General features: G+C 42.6%; 1 protein-coding gene across 2 annotated transcripts; it reads left to right on the top strand.

Annotated features, from left to right (window-relative positions):
* Window positions 1–2,267: 2,267 nt before the first annotated feature.
* Window positions 2,268–16,356, top strand: LOC137790108 (tripartite motif-containing protein 3-like). 2 transcript variants are annotated; one of them, XM_068584065.1, is made up of 13 exons: window positions 2,268–2,391; window positions 10,473–10,645; window positions 11,224–11,464; window positions 11,636–11,787; window positions 11,910–12,090; window positions 12,183–12,912; window positions 13,204–13,307; window positions 13,387–13,554; window positions 13,646–13,814; window positions 14,349–14,408; window positions 14,652–14,722; window positions 15,297–15,437; window positions 15,524–16,356. In XM_068584065.1, the coding sequence occupies exons 2-13, from the start codon at window positions 10,500–10,502 to the stop codon at window positions 15,674–15,676; spliced, it is 2,316 nt and encodes a 771-aa protein (XP_068440166.1). In that variant the 5' UTR covers window positions 2,268–2,391; window positions 10,473–10,499; the 3' UTR covers window positions 15,677–16,356. The 2 variants fall into 2 exon arrangements, with proteins under 2 accessions (XP_068440166.1, XP_068440167.1); XM_068584066.1 differs by lacking the exon at window positions 2,268–2,391 and adding an exon at window positions 7,964–8,477.
* Window positions 16,357–17,824: the final 1,468 nt, after the last annotated feature.

The raw sequence follows: 17,824 nt of genomic DNA, 5'->3' as shown, positions 1-17,824 counted from the left end.
TCATCGTGATGATGTAGTGCTATATTTAATATGATCATGAAACATTGATAAAGAGGCTGTTAAGAAATGGAAAGAAAGTTCTATTAGCCTAAAGTTGTTAGAGAACGTTTTTGTTCAGGAAGGCCATTGTGAATGTTGTGCCACTAGAGGGCAGAATATAACTAAAACATTAAACTGATGCTCAGAAAATATGGGTGTTGTTGATTTCCAGGCAAGGTAAACACTCCCAAATAAACAAAAGAACAATGGGCATACACCCTCTAAAACATTCATTCCTGATATTAATATTACCTTGACTTATTGGACAGTTGGATAAATGGATGAATACAAAATGCATTGAGAAAGTAAATTAATGTGAGATATGTTAAATCTGGGTTTTATATACTTTGATAAATGACTACTTGTATTGCATATTTGAATTCAATACGGTTGTCTTTCACTTTTACCTTTTTGCCTCAGTTGTTGTCACAGAATCACAACAAGATGCTTTCAGGGTTCAACGGCCAACGGCCGGTGGCTTTTTTTGATGGAAGGGAACTAGCCTCTCTGTATTTACGACTGCACTCCGCTGGTGCCAACGACAGGCAACGACTCCAAAGTCTCCGCTTGCTCGGAGCAGATACAAGGGGTCACTGAGGCCACAGCTCGTGCCAATACATCTAGGATTTCAGAATGTAAGTTCAACTACATCTCTTAGCGGTTGATATCACGGTGACAGCATTTCACACCAACTGAGTGATCTGAATGCTTTGTATAGTTCATTGGTATTCAATATGTATAACACTGAGATGGAAACCATCAAAATGACAGAGGAACAAATAGCGGTGTCACTAAATCATGAGTTCTTGTTCTTTGTAACTTGAACTTTTACCAGTGAGAGTAAATAAATATGTATGAATACCCATTTTTCAAGAGGATCCATTCATGTCAAAAGTCAAAGTAACTAAGAGTAAAAACATATAGAAAATGAACAATATGTTCATTCTGCTTAACAAAATTTATAAACTAATGTATAATTATACAAATTAAAAAACCATGCTTTATTATTGAATTGTTTGTATTTTACGTAATTTGTCAAACCACATGCTGTTCATAATATCATAGTAATGTTATTTGAATGTTTGTAATAATGTACAAATGTTCATGAAATATGAAATTTGGAATCTTTCACATGGTGCAAACCATGATATAAGCGATGTGTTAACTGTCTCGTCAGTCTTGGCAGTGAGAGGTACTGCATCGTGTGACCTGCTCACTCACGCTGCTGCTGCCAGACTGCAACAGCCATCTTGACTAAACTATGATGGAGGCAGTCTCCATGGCAACTCCACGTTCCAGAATAAAACCCAGAGATGACTGTGTTTGCCTCTCACCCTAAGCCCCACCCCCAACAAACCTCAGAAACCTCACACGGCGCAGGAACATTACAACACATTACAATGCATTACAACCATTTGTTCATTCATCGCTTCCCCTGTCATCCTCCTTATTTGGCTTTATTGCCCAAGCCCCCTCTCCTCTATAATACACCTTCAGAGGGAAAGATCCAGTGTAGAAATGATCTAATTGCTTTGTTCTTCAAATACCCCTTTTGGCACTTCTTGGTTGAAAATCAAATGTTCTCCTGTCCGCACACAGTCTATATATTCCAATAGGCTCATCAAGTGCCCTGATCCCAACCCCCATGCAACCACCAGACTCCACCCAAAACATTGTATCATCCACAGCAGAACACACAGCACTCCCCTTGCCTTCCCCACACCCTCTCATTTCCCTGCTGTCATCATAGTACCTCACAATTTCCCTTTTGATTGTTGATATGCAGAAAAAATAGGGTCGTGTGAGGCAAGATCCAAGAGAATAGGACACGTGCTGTTAAACTGATCACTGGACTACAGTCGGTTTCAGGCTGATAATAGCCTGATTATATTGTGTAGCAGTATATTTGTTGTGTATTAATACTCCAAAAATGCTGTGCTTCCCATTAATTTGAAGCTCAGAGGTAATAAACTGCATCCTTTGTCCTTTTAAGGGAACTAGGCGGGATCAAAGGAAGCCAAACCCCTTTGCACCAGAAAGACTCCATCCCGCAGTCAGCTCCTGAGATTTCAACTGTTTTGCATATTCCCTACCCCCTCCGCATGCAATTGGGTTGCGCAGCTCCTCCCAGCAGCCGTCAGACCAATGCTGCATGTAAGCCACGCCCCTAATCTCCTCCTTTCGCTTCTCCTCTTCCTTACTGTCCCCTTCTTCTCCCAGACAGACCCTGCCCTTTCCTTTCTGTCGCCCGCTCTGTGGATTTTGTTGTAGCGGACTGGGGACTCTGACAATGGGAAGCGTTCTCAGCGGCCTGCAATGCTGACACCCCTCTCCCTCCTGCTGGGTATTCATGTGAGTACAATCTGGCTGTTCACTTATTTTTTTTTTTTATGATATCGCATTTCTGCCCTCTCATCTTGCTTGTGCCGTCACATGGAGAGCTAAATAATACAGTACAATGGCTGAAACGAGTGCAGATTAATATTTGATTACTGCATCCCATCCTGCATCTGTGCATTGGTGAAGCACAGGCCCAGCCCTTGCTGTTAGGATGTGTGCTGTGTTTGTATTCATCCGTCATGACAAACATAAAGGGAAAGCCTTGTGCTGCAGCCTCATTAAAGAGCAACTGTTGCACTAAACCCCTCTACTGCTCTGCTTCTTCATTGCTTCCTCAACCAGCCCACACACTTCTCCATTTTAGCTCCCAGGCGGCCCTGCTGCCGGCTCTGTGGCAGGTGGGCATCTCTGCTGCAGTCTGTAATCAGGCATACATGCTCTTTTGTTCACAGGATTAGCCATCTTTCCTTGGGTTTCTGATCTGAATACGTATGGGATTTGCTGCCTTGGAAGCTATGTGAGCAGCCACATGTGAATCAACGTATTGTTTGCTTATGTCACTCTGTTGCATTGTACTGCAGCAACAGCCGATGCATCATTTTCACACCTCTGGCCTAGACTGCGAGGGTATGGTTCAGTAGTTGCTTTTTTAGTTGGTCTTTTGTTCTCAAATGTGGCAGATTTTTTTCTTCTTCATTCTTTCTGTAAAACTATCTGAAATGTCACATTCTGGATGAGTGCCGCTGACGAACATGTTTGGCTGGTTTGTACTCTGTTGGCGGTCTGTGCCGGGTCACAGGGAGGTTGCAGACAGTCCTGGATGCTGCGCCTGAGGGCAGATACTTAGCAGGGGTTACATGTCAGTCTGGGGACTTCAGGGTTTCTTCCACTTTGTGCAAATGAGCTTGGAGTCTTATACCCAGTGTTTGGCTGTGTTTGTACAACTGTACAACAAATAAGGGCGATATGTTGACTCTACCAGCACACTGGATCTTAAAATATTGACCAAGTGTAGTCTGCCAGGAACAGTTTACACATTGTGTCTTAGATTTGACTTCATACAAATTCTGAATGCAGACATAGTGCAGTAATGAAGATGTGGCTGGACCATATTGTTGTCTTTGCAGGCAGACACATTTGGATGTAAACAAATTAATGAAGAGATTGATTAATTGGATCATTGGCTCTGATCATTAAGTCATTGGTTTAATAACCTAATCTCTATCTTACACTATGCTCATGTAAATGGGGCCTGTGATAGTACATTTTTAAAGGGTTTATTATATTAACCCAAGCATTGAAATCAAATGCTACAAACCAAAAATGATTGAATTCATTATAGAAATATGTTATTTGTCTTGTCCTTTTGAGTTTCCAATTTGCTGTCTATGGTACGTATGTTTGGATCTCTGTCCTGCATTCATACCTCTTCACCTCTATCCCTTGTCGTCATAATGTCTGTAGAAAACCAAATGTAACTTGCAGTACATGAAAGACTGACCTGAATAACTTTGACATTGGTCTATGAGAATACAGAGAAAGTACAGACAACATGTAAATATTGTGTATGCACACAATACCAGCATCCGATACTACATTTGCTAAATTGATAACTAATTCAGTTTTAAATCACTTTCTGCAATATATATTTACGGCTGTTATTCAGACTGGGAACTATATGCATGTTGACTACAACGGATTGTATTTTGCTCATGACACTGCATGCTGTGTCTACACTTTAGACTAATGAAAGACAATCGTTAGACTGTGTAATGTGCCTTCTTTAAGATGGATTCTTCCATCTTTAAAAATGCCATCTCTTCTCGATTTTTGGCATTTCACAAACTGTCGTGCCAAAAATCACATCCGAGTTCCTTCCAAACATTCACATGTTATGTTTTGTTTACAGAACATACAAACATGCGACCATTGGTACCCTCAAACGATACACTGCCAGTGTGTTTGCACAGGACAACATGCACAAGACATCCTGATCCCTCTGTAGCTCGTACTGCAGGTGGATGAGGGTCGCAGGCCGGGGCCTCGAGCTCGAGCCCTGATCAGCCTTTTAAAACAAATCTGCAGTGCATGTGGTGCCTGCAGGCACACTTCCTGCATGCTGCATTGTATTCTGCCGGCCTTTTTGTGAGAGTGGGCTCACAGGGAGAGACACACACGTCTTCTGACTCCCTTTGTGTGTCAGTGTTGATTAAAAACTCTGCTGACTACTGTACTTGACATGATGTGGTCACTTTCTGTCGGCTTCTCTCAGCAGTTGTCCGACCGTATCAATCTAACAGACGACGGAAAATAAACGACAGCAGCTACGATGCTAGTCTAACGAATTTTATTTCTTATTTTATTGTTTGGCATCGCTGCTTTTCATATGCATGTATACATAATGTTTTCACATACAGTCCTGTCTGTTATCTACCTTTCTTTGTTCTTTTCTCCAGCTTGTATTTCTATTTCTGTGGAAGTACATTGATAGAGAAAATAATGGTCAAATGTGCACACATGCATTGCTAATTAAGGTGAACTACTGTAACTAATTGTACTTTACTTTATTGTGTTTCAACACTACTAAGGGCAGATTTATTCATCAAGTTTTGGCTTGGCTTTTGTTATATATTGAACATCACTATTACAAACATTGAGTCAGCTGTGGATAAGATTACCTCCATGGAGAGCTTGTTAGTTTGAGGAGCAGAGGTTTCTGTGTTGTGCGAATAGTGATTGATGATTCATCTTCGCGCCAGAAACGCTCACTGGCCCCACGACCACACTCTCCAAAACACAGACATGTACTTTCAGACATGTGATTCTCTGGATTTCTGATTTTCATCAGCCTTGTTGTTCTAAACATACAAAGGTTCTTTGTTTTTTTACTACTCGTACACATGGGGCGATAAAATCAGCCATGCTCACCCTGCGTCTGAATTAGATTCCATCATATACTGCCGCAAATTGGCTCAATGATCATTCATTGTATGTACTATCAATAGGAAATTCAAAATGCTTTTTAGAAAACGTAATTCATGGATAATAATGCATCCCTGTTGCTCATTTAAAGTCTCTGGTACATAACTTTCTCATATTTACTCTGCCTTCTTCTTTCTCTATCAGTCAAACACGGGTACTTCTTCATTACAATCTGCTTCCTTGCAAGTAAAACAATATAATCACATTTATTGGATCTTCGTATCCATAGTTCTGCTCAGGCCGAGTGTAGGCAGGAACAATTACTGCATGATGACACATGCACAGGGAGACAACAGATGTGGTTGGAAACATAAACTACAGTCTATATTTAAACACAATCTAGACAGCACAGCATTGAGGGCCAACACTTCTTATTTCAGGTCACTGAGACTGTCGTCCATGTTTACCGGTCCAGCAGGCTGCTGACTGCTAAATTAAACGTTTGAAAAACTCTGTAGTTTTGAAGTCTGTTAGTCTAAAGTCCTCTCTGCTGTGACACACACAGCAGGTATCACATATTTACAGAGAAATGATTGCAAACAATGAATATAGTCTAACACAGATACAACTATGACAGTGACACAAATGCAAAATACTGGATGCAGTGTGAGGAAAAGGTCGTCGCCTCTTACTCAAAAAGGGAAGAGGAAGCCCAGGGGAAATGCTTTTTATGGCCTTTGACGTGCAAACATCCTGGAATCCAGAGTAGTCACAGTTTCATTTATTAACTTTCAGGGGCGTTGTCACAATGGTGTGGTTGTGCTAAGCGTGTAACGAACATACAAGAACACAGTTTACTTCATTTGAACATCAGTTTGATGTGTCATGATACGCAGAGGAACTCAGGCCGAGTAGACCGTTTTTGTTTTAACAGCCAAGTATTCAAGATCTTTGCCACGGAGACGTCTCTCACCCATCCCAGTACAACCGGGTGAATGGAATGTCCTAGTTAGCCAAGATAATCAAAATAATGATGATGATTTGCTCTCTATTCCAAGTGGACAACTCACAACACGACAAAAGACACGCATCACTTTATGGGAGCGGTAAAGAGCGGCGGGCCTGCCCTCGTGCACGCAGCGCACGCAATCTGAGCTGGTTGAGCTAGTAGCAGTGTTTTCTCTGAATGGGCCCTCATGTAGCTGAATTATATTTAAACTATTCAGAGTAGAAGACTTTGTCTTTAGGAGAAAAGTGTTTAGAACACAAACGACACGCCTCAAGTGAGAGATACCTCCTGACGGTCTGGTCCGTGAACAAGCAATGGCTGTCACTGCTTCACTGATGCTAACAGCACTGGAGTTATGCATCAGGCCTGGTTTATCTGAATCTACGTGAGGTGTTTGCTTTTTCGGATTGGGATTTGAGTTGATTGGATGTGATGGTGTCACAGAGTCTGGGAGACACTAATCCAGATGGCAGACAAGGCTTTACCCTGCAGGAGGACATTAAGCCAGTTAACTGTATTGCAGGGTGAGAGTGGACTGAGATGCTTTGCACTCACACAACCTAACAAACAACATTCCCATTCAGTGGGTTTTCTGCAGGCGTCATGTTCCAGTGTGACCGAGACAACACAGTTTCAAACTGACTTGAAAAACAGACCTCATTTGCATGAAGCGCTGATCATGCAGTTTCACGTGACAGCGCCTTGAAGAAGATCGAGTCACATGCTGCTTCAAACATTACTGAATACTGCAGATTCTCTTGTCTGTACTCTCCTGTCACTATAACTGTATGTCTCATAGTACTCGCAGATATTTTTTATCTCTCAACTGACCGATTATTCATGTTATTTTTAAAATGTATCAAGAGGAATATTTTCCTAGACTATTTAAATATATTTATCTTAGACTAAATGTATGTGTCAACACATTCTTGACTGAGTGAGAATTGGTTGGTCATTCATATACGTTCTGTAAAATAAAAAATATTAATATTTAAACAATCTGCAATCAGCAATTCTTTAATTGGTGGTAGATTTGTCTTTTAATGCAATATATTTCATTGATATTATTCAGCTTTTCTCGAAACACATGCACAACTACTTAGAGCTGCTGTCAGGGAGCGACTGTTATTAAGAGGAAGATCCTCTTTCTGTGGTTGGACGAGTGGGAGGAACTGAGTCGAGGAGGGCTGCTAAGAGAACGGACAGGCAGAGAGAGAGGGAGGGATGTGAGGTTGGGGGGGGGGAGATGGTTGCAACCCTAAAGGCCATGGCTAGCCAGCCGAGAGGGGAGGAGCCTGAGGGCTTTGGCTTCTCAAGCTTCCTCCTGATGTCACCGTTCAGCTGCTGCAATTCAGAGTCCATGTGAAGGGAGGACAGTGCAGGGAGGGGAGGGCTTTTGAGGGGAGACAAGAGGAGGGGGAGGCAGAGTGGGTTGGGGAAGGACTGGCTGTGTGGACAGTGAAAGGGCTCGCGGAGCTCCTTTAGTCGGTCGGCCCAGCACTGGAGCAACAATGGGGCCTGCGTGTCTGAGAAAAGCAAGATGTCTGTGGCTGAGATCAGGCCTGCTGATGCTATGAATGCATTGATGTGGTTTTGAGGGTGAGAGAAGAGAAGAAGAAGAAGAAAAAAAGAGTACAATAGAAAGAAGGAAAAGACAGGAAGGGAGGGGAAGAGATGTGGGGTGGAGAGCTATGAGCAGATCTGGAATGCCATTGTTAGAGCTGCTCTGTGTTGCAGAGAGAGACAGCTGCCTCTGAGGCCTGCTTGCTCATGTGAGTCAGGCAACCCAGTTCACCGTACATTTTCGCCCTGTCTCCTTAAAGACAGAGCGACGGACAGACCGACGGTGCCTGAACTCAGCCAACCGGGAGTCAAGGAAAGGAACTGAGAGGAATTTGGGGAGTGGCGTTTTAAAGCTTCCCCTCTCCTCTCCTTACTCTCAAAGAAAAGGGGCCTGGAGCTGTAGTTGTCAGTGGAGCTTTAGCTCTTGGTGTTAGGTGATGTGCAGGCCTGATTAGCCTGATCCCAAGTCAGACTCCGAGAGATGTTGTGTAGATGCATTTCAAAGGAGAAAGAACAAGCCCTGCTGTTGAAACAGTGGATGAAAGATGAGGCGAGGCTGAAGGATTGTGCAGTCACAGGGCTGTGACGCATGAAGAGGTGATGGGTGAGTTGATATTACCTTCTAAGGAAAGGTTTTATGTGTATCTTCTTAGCATGATTTAGATCTAGATCATGGCTCTTAACTGGGATATGAACAAGAGCAGTAACGCAACATGGAGTGGATCCGTCATTATACAAAGTGCCCAATGCTCTTTAAGACTTTTTCTGTTCTTCTGGTGTGTTGGATTGCACTTATTATGGTGTGTGTTCAAAGGTTTCGCTTTGATTGACTCCTTTCTCCTGTATAGAAAAAGAAGAAATAAACTATATCATCAGTAAGCGTGGATTGGTGTTTCACAGTTACTGACAATGCATCACATTGTGACCCACACGACTGTTTTGGAGACAGAAATGTGTTCTCGTTTCAGTTTTTGATTTTTTGTTTATTTGTTTGCAGTTGAATCAAGTCAAACCTGGGGGTTGTGAAATGCACACTTCAGTGTGTTCTATCCCGCTGCTCTCCATCTCACAATGATTATATTAGGACTACAACCTCTATATAGCGTACTATGTTTTTAGAAGTAAACCAATCAGAGTTTCCCTTTTCATATAAATGTCTCCTCGTTTGTATATGCTTTGTTTGTGTCGTGTTTTTCAGATATTGGCACAGTGTGCAGGAGAGGGTAGCTTCCAGCAGCATTTGTGCTTGGCATTACATCAGCCAACTGGATGTGCTCTGTATTCTTTCCAGTATTTATGAAGTAACCGAGCATTAATGACACTAAATGAGCCTCGTCCACATGATAATAACCTAATCAGGCAGGATGTTGCTTCACGGTCTTGCAAAGAAATTCAACCGAAAAGAAACACCTGTGCGTCGGCCGAGTAGTTTCTCAGGCAGCCTATGTAATATCCACAGCTTCTACAAGCAACATATCCCAATTTTACTGTAATTCAACACGTCGGAGCTCTTCATGGCAACGATGAAACACGCCATCGGACACCATTCTGTCGATTTTTATGTCAGTCCGCCACTTTTAAATTGAACCTATCTGTAATGAAATCTAGATGATGTTAAAGTGAAGAGCTTTCATTTAAGAGGAATAATATAGTGTCAAGATCACTAGTGGATGATGCCTAACAGAGATGTGTAGAGACAAGAATAGCAGAAATGAAGTGAAAACCACAAAGAGCCAGTGGGTAATGACATGTTCTCTACGATGTGGTCTCTCGGTTCTCTGATAAAAGGGGTCTTGGATGACAGATGAAACACAGAGGCCTCGCTAGTTTCTGATTGTGTACAGCAAAACAAATACTTTGCAATGTTCCAGTACAAACAAGCTCAACTACATAACCAGACCAATGGTTGGAAGGATCCTAACATTACCTGAAGAACAGATTGATGCTGTTTCATAAGCAGCGTTTATGGGCCACATCTAAGCAGCGTGCCTGTGTTTTTGGTGTTCATGTAATCCTTCATGTGCTTATGTACAATATGACAGATGCACAACATGTCACATAATCTGTGCCTGACCCAGTCCTACAGTTTCATGTAACAGCAACTACCATCTGAACAGGGAGCCAGCAGGCACCCACTAATCATCTGGAACTCAACACATGTTCAACAATAAAACAGAGGACATTGTGTGTGGCCAGATATTGCCAGGAATTACACAAGATGCATTTGAGCTTGTTTGTGAACAGCATATTTATATATACACACGTATTACTCTTCTAACATCACTGTAAACACAGACATGTTGGCCCCTGGACTGCATCGTTGTCCCATCTGAGGCTTCTGCCCGACTTGTTTACTAGTTTATATAATGCATCACGTTTCCTCCACTTTATTAACTTACTAGGATTTTCATTGGAAAAGTCAAACAAACCGTGGGAGTGCATAGAATGCCGGCAGATAGCTGAGGCTTTGGATGAGGTCTTGTTCTGTTCAAGGCGTTATGACTCATTTCTTCCTTTGCTCGTGCTGAGGGGGAGCAAACATATTTCCTCAAGGTTTGTGTGACCTCTCTCCCGTTCCTTCCACCCTCCTTGTGTGCAGGTTAAGCGGTCCCTGTGCCCTCTTTGAATGTCCGTCACTATGGCTAAGCGCGAGGCCGGCAGCACCAGTCCTGTGGTCAGGCAGATAGACAAGCAGTTCCTGGTCTGCAGCATTTGTTTGGACCATTACCACAACCCCAAGGTCCTGCCCTGCCTGCACACCTTCTGTGAGAAGTAAGCTCTGACTCGATCAATGAGACTTCCTTTGTACAGCACCTTTCATTCAACGCTGGTCAAAGTTAAACAGTGCTGTAGGATGAATATGATGGCAGAAAGATAAACAGTAAAACAATGGGAAAGAAGAAAAGGGTACATAATAAAAATCGAATAAGAGCCATGAATCATTTTAAAAGAACATATGAAAAGACATTTAGTTTATTGCATTATGTGTTTTTCCTTTTGTTATATTTCCTCTAAGTTATATTTAAAGGGATGTTCAAAGACATTTTTGAATATTGTGTTATGGCCCTAAAAAACAACAACACTTATGTCAAATATTCTCATCTTTATGATTTCTGCATGATGTGAGGCACTAGTCCCTCAGCTTGGCCCCAATTAAACAGACAGCATTCTTTCAAGAACAGCTTTGTTGGCCGCAAGTCCTGGTTTCCACAGCTCTGTGGCTCCCACACGGGACAAACCGAACAGTTACTTCAACACTTTAGTGCTCTCTGTTGTGCCCAACCAAAGAATCATATTGTCTATACCTTCAGTCCTCTACTTCAGGTCTTTAACTTCTTATCCCTCTCTAGATGCCTACAGAACTACATCCCTCCCCAGTCTTTGACGCTGTCCTGTCCAGTATGCAGACAGACCTCTATCTTGCCAGAGAAGGGTGTGGCGGCCCTGCAGAACAATTTCTTCATCACAAACCTAATGGAGGTGTTACAGCGAGACCCAGAGTGCAGCCGACCTGAGGCCTGTAATGTTCTTGAGTCAGCCAGTGCAGCGACGGCCTGCCAGCCCCTCTCTTGCCCCAACCATGAGGGCAAGGTAAGCATACGAGTTCACCGAGGGTGTTTATATGGGAGGTTAAATATGTCTGTTGCAGGATCTCATATTATTTTGCATGTATTTCTTTTACTTGTGATTGAATTCTTAAGCATATTTACCCATGGAATATAGGATGTTCAGTTGTCCTGTGCTCCGCTGCACCACCTGCAGGTGATGGAGTTCTACTGCGAGTCGTGTGAAACCGCCATGTGTCTGGAGTGCACAGAAGGAGAACACAGGGAACATGTGACAGTTCCTCTGAGGGACGTGCTGGAGCAGCACAAGTCTGCGCTAAAGAATCAGCTGGATGCTGTGTGCAACAGGTTGGCTTTTCAGTGCATTTAATCTATAATGAAGTATGCGATTTGGATGTTTTTGGAAGTATAAAGAATGCTAATTTGAAGGGTTTTTTTTTGTGTTTCTCATCTTTGCTTTTGTCTGGCAGATTACCTCAGCTGACGGCTGCCATTGACCTTGTGAACGAGATCTCCAAGCAGCTCACGGAGCGGAAAAATGAGGCAGTGACTGAAATCAGTAACACTTTTGACGAGTTGGAGAAGGCCTTACACCAACGCAAGACCGCTCTCATCACTGAGGTGGAAAACATCTGCAGCACTAAGCAGAAGGTCTGAGGTCTTACTGAATTCTTTTTTTCCCGTAATGTTTTCGTACCAGCGCCACTGACTGTCTCTGCCTCTGTCTCTTTGGACATCTTTAGGTGCTTCAAGCCCAGATGACCTCTTTGCTTCAGGGCAAAGAGAACATTCAAAGCAGCTGTAACTTCACAGAGCAGGCCCTGAGCCATGGCAGCGCCACTGAGGTCCTGTTGGTCCAGAAGCAGATGGGTGAACGGGTCAGTGCCCTGGCGCGACACACCTTTCCCGAGCAACCTCATGAAAATGGACATCTGGAATGCCAGGTAGAGACTGATGGACTGAGGCGCTCCATCCAGAACCTGGGAGTCCTCATCACAACGGGCACCGTCGGCCATACTAGCGTTGCCACCGGTGAAGGTCTGCGGCACGCACTGGTCGGCCAGCACAACACTGTCACTGTCACTACCAAAGACAAGGATGGAGAACTAGTGAAGACTGGTAATGCTGCTCTGAGGGCAGAGATTAGTTCTGCAGATGGCGTGTGCACTGAAGCTGAGGTGGCAGACAACAAGAACGGCACCTACGAGGTCGGATACACCCTCCGCTCGGAGGGAGAGTTTACCTTCTCTTTGCTGCTGTATGAGCAACCTGTGAGGGGGAGTCCGTTCCGCTTGCGTGCCGTCAAGCCGTCGGACGTCCTGCAGTCACCAGACGACGTGAAGAGAAGAGTGAAGTCTCCGAGCGGAGGAGGAGGTCATGTTCGGCAGAAGGCTGTGCGCAGACCCTCCAGCATGTACAGCACGACCAAGAAAAAGGAAAACCCAATAGAGGATGAGCTGATCTACAGAGTGGGTGGGTGAATAACTGGCTCGATCCGCTGTTAGTTCTGGTAACGGCTGCAGTGTGGTGTTTTTCAAAACGGCGCACATTGAGCCGTGTCTCCAGATAATTTGAGTACCCGATGATGCTGAGTATGCAGAGTTTGACCTCTTATGTGGCACACGATTGTTTCCTTGGTCTGTTTAAACTGTTACAATGGCGAGTAGAAGCTAAACATTTTAGGAGACCATCCAAGAGAAAGCACAGCAGAACTGATTTGTGTATTATTTGTGACACAAGTTTGATATCTTTTGGATGTGATAGGAACGAGAGGGCGGGATAAAGGAGAATTCACTAACTTACAAGGCATCTCCACCTCCAGTAATGGGCGGATTGTGGTGGCAGACAGTAACAATCAGTGCATACAGGTCAGTGTCATTATCTTGAGCTGAAATAATAATGTAATGAATTGTTTAGCTATTGGTAAAAGTGAATCTCTTCTTCTAGGTATTCACAAACGATGGCCAGTTTAAGATGCGGTTTGGTGTCAGAGGTCGCTCACCAGGGCAGCTGCAGAGGCCCACGGGGGTCACAGTGGACATGAATGGTGACATAATTGTAGCTGATTACGACAACAGATGGATCAGCATCTTCTCCTCGGATGGCAAATTCAAGGTGAGTGTTCACAGCCAAGAAAAACAACGCTTCACTGCACAAATTCCAGATGTTTCTTTGAATGACTAAAGTGTCCCTCTGGTTGTCAAAGAGCAAAATCGGTGCAGGGAGATTGATGGGGCCCAAAGGTGTGGCTGTGGATAAGAATGGACATATCATCACGGTTGATAACAAGGCCTGCTGCGTCTTCATCTTCCAAGCAAACGGGAAGCTGGTGACAAAGTTCGGAGCCAGAGGAACATCAGACAGACACTTTGCAGGTACTGAGTCATACTGAGTACAAGAAACGATGATCATTTCATTAATGATGTCTCTCACAGGAAGACTGGCGACACAATGAATGAGGCTTTATGTCTCTGGGCAGGAGGTTGGGCCAGATTTATAAAACAAATTTATGCTTCATACTTTATGAATTATTTTTGTTTGATTTGTACAAATACAATGTATTAAGTGATCAGCATGTTTCTATGCACCCTTGATTTAGGTTTAAACTAATGTAAGCATGTGGCTTCTTATTTAATTATACGCATCCACGCAGAGGTAATAATTATTTATTATTGCATTGATTTTATACTGTACATGGTACAAAAACATCTGTACTGAGGCAAAAGTTAATTATGCCCCCTTAATGCATTAAAAAGATGTGAAGGTTGTCTTCCTGTCGTGGCCTGTCTGAAACAAACGCTTTTGCTTGCCTTACTGGAACCCCTCGTTCGTACGGCAGACAGCAGTATTTCAGTTGAAACTCACTCGCTTTCATTTATATCTCACATGGACCTTTTCTTTCCTTTTAGAAAAAAGTGGTGCAAACATTGCACTGGAACAAAAGCTTAGTAAATCTGGCCCGGTTTTCAGTAAGTAATTAATTCCCTGTGACTGTCAACTACGAAAATACATCTTTTTATATGTTGAAGCATCAGCTCTGTCATGTCTCACGTTTTGTCCCTCGTCAACTCTCAGACTTTCTTTGTGTCCTGTCATCATGACGTGTGGAACTTCCTCTCGTACGTTGTGAAACAGAGGGTGATTCATCTTTTCCCTTTTTCTCTCTCTCTCTCTCTCTCTCTCTCTCTCTCTGTCTCCTCTGCTGCTTCCAGGTCCTCACTTTGTGGCCGTAAATAACAAAAATGAAATTGTGGTAACAGACTTTCATAACCATTCAGTCAAGGTATGGCGTGTTGCAAGTATGACTGTACATTCTTTATGAAACATGGCTTGCAGGAAAAATATCTGTATTTTAATCAACTTATCTTGCTAAAGCTACAGCAAACATTTCCCCCGTTCCTTAGCTCGATATCTATGGAAGCCCATTTCTGCACAAAAAAAAAAGTCATAGTTATGACTTTCTTTTGTGCAGAAATGGTCTTCCGTACTATACTGCATGTTTTAGTGTTTTCTTTCTCCTTCTTTTCTCCCAAAGTTCAGTAATCTGAATGAAGTGCTGGGTTACTTATAAATAGTCGTGGCTCCCATTTTTTTCCCCACTCGTAGTCTTCCACAATGACGTTGCCAGTGTACTGCATATAGAACAATTGAAATAAACAAGCATGCAATTCATAATCCTTCTGTTTCAATCAAATAAACATTAGAAAACATACAAAATAATATTTACAAGGTAAACAGCTGCTGTTCCAGACTGGCTGTGTTGTTTTAGCTCTTTTTAGCAATCTGCCCTGTATCCTGTTTGACATATTTGTATTATGTGTGAAATCAGAATGTAATCTGTTTATTCTCTCTTGCAGGTGTACAATGCAGACGGGGAGTTCCTGTTTAAATTTGGCTCCCATGGCGAGGGGAACGGCCAGTTCAATGCTCCAACAGGCGTGGCTGTGGATGCCAACGGAAACATCATTGTTGCTGATTGGGGCAACAGTCGGATCCAGGTTAGCTTGAGACGTCACGTTGAACGCAGGGGGCAAACTTGTAAGTACATCACGTAACCTTTCCTCTGTGCTGTGTGACAAACCAGGTGTTCGACAGCTCAGGGTCCTTCCTGTCCTACATCAACACGACAGCGGACCCCCTTTACGGCCCTCAGGGCCTGGCCCTCACATCTGATGGCCATGTGGCGGTGGCGGACTCTGGGAACCACTGCTTCAAGGTCTACCGCTACCTGCAGTAGACACCTGAGACGGCCATCTTCACCACAGCAAGCACTGACAACGACACAGCCAATGTATTCCACAGGGTGCAATCCAATACAGCCTTTTGATGTCCATCAGATGATCTCCCGGATATAATTAAGTGTCTGATCCTGAGTTTACCCTCCCTATGATGTGTGTTGAAGGTTGTTTGTAAAGTTGGATAATGTAGCATCCTTGGGACAAGTAATGGACTTAAAGCTATGGACTAGTTTTGGAGAATGTCAAAAATCCTTTTTTGTGTGTTATTCAACCACACTTTCTGTGAGACGGGACCGGGTAGGATGTAGATTGAAGTATTTAATGAGCCATAACTTGTCCAAATGCATGAGGTTTTTTTTATTTATCTTAATGCCTAGGCAACAACACAGTGTACCCATCGGTTGCTTTTCTCATGAACTAGTTAATGCTTACAGTGAAATGAACAACGCTACGCTTTCCAGCAATGAAATGTAAAATTTCGCATTTATCGACATCTCACATAAAAACATGTCATCACCATCTGTGCATTGATTTGCTGTATGTACTGTATATACATAAATGTATATTGTGTATATTGGTTTAATTCGTATGTATGTGCTATGATTTTGAAACACACGGCCTTTTGGCTATTCAGAGAGCAGCAGTTAAGGTTTCCAGGATTTTAACCTTGTGTATGGCAGCTGTACTCGGCACATGCTTAAAAGAAGAATAGTGTAGTATTTATTGCTAATGTAAGCAGCACAATAATCATTTGTGTTAATATATCTGTTGTTTTAAAGTGGGGAAAAAAGCTAATTTATTTTATTTTATACACTAGCACAGCATTTACAAATTATTTTTCTAAATTGGTGTGCTCTTTACTTTAGAAGTTCACACCTTATTCCTTTCCCTTAAAGGAAATTTCAACCTAAAACAGAATTCAGTACCCCCACACATAAGGACAATTTTTAGTCAGTGTTTGCACATGAGCAGCTCTTTTTCAAAGCCATACACCCATTTTTGAAGTCTTAAAAAAAAAAAATTCCAAGTTTTTCTGTTCAGAATTCATGGCTTAAGATATCTACAGAGTGATTGTTTTGCCTTTCACAATTAAAGAGCTTTTTTCAATAGTTACAAACCAGAAAGCATACATATCTCAGGAAATCCATCCACATTTTATCAGCATGTTGATGTAACAACAAGATAGCATTTGTTGGAGACTTTGTGAGTGAGACAACTGGCCATATGTGCAAATTAAGTCTGTATTCAAGACTACAAAAATGACTGGGATGGAAAATGAATTCTGTTTTACAGTGTTTTTTTTCTTTTGGGCTTTTACATAGGAAACAGTTACAACAAATTTAAATGATAGTTTGTTAGATTACACTTGCCAATAAAGTCATCACCGCTTTAGAATCAACCCGCCTGTGGTACTATTATAAGCTATCTGACAAAACACTTGGATCTGAGTTTCTGCCTGCATGATATCAAGCCATGACCGAGTCCAAGTGAAAAACCTGTACCAGTAGAGCTGTTGCTCCCCCTAGTGTTTATTCTGTGTAATGTCATAAGACAACCTGGTGCCACAGCAGAAGCTAGACCAGAAGCAAGAAAACAAGCAACTTCCTGGTTTGACATAATAACCAACATTCACGACCCCATTTCACCAGTGAAGTCAGCCGGGAGGCTTCTGTTTTTCATGCTCCTGATCTGTTTGACTTGTTGCCAACAGGAAGCCCAGACATCTCTAAAGAGACAAAGGCTCACCTTTTTCAGATGTGTCTGAAGCATTTTACACTGAGCTTTGTCACACCAATACACATTTTGATTTATCTATGAATATGCACTGGTAATAAAAGCACATGGTTTACTGCGTTGTTGTTGAACTACCAATCATTACGCTTGACTTGCACTGAGGGGATTTGGATCTGTGTCTAAATATGCGCGTCAAACTTAAGCCCTCAGTGGTGGTAATCAGGAATGGTACTAAGGAAACGCAGTGGCTCCACTTGTCGGTTTGAAGCCGGGGTCCGTGATAGGCAGACTCCAATCTGGGTCTTGATACTAGTGCAAACTTATTTGGATGTTTGTGCGAGGATTAATAATGAGAGCAAAAGGCTTCAAGCTAAATATTATGTTTAAAAAAAAACCATACAATATCTTGAAAA

This window comes from Clinocottus analis, unplaced genomic scaffold (genome assembly GCF_023055335.1).
Source record: "Clinocottus analis isolate CAN_PGR_092001 unplaced genomic scaffold, fCliAna1.0.p SCAF_2, whole genome shotgun sequence".
Classification (NCBI taxonomy): Eukaryota; Metazoa; Chordata; class Actinopteri; order Perciformes; family Cottidae; genus Clinocottus; species Clinocottus analis.
The sequence above is the reverse complement of the archived record's forward strand: the minus strand, read 5'-3'. Positions and strand labels throughout refer to the sequence as shown.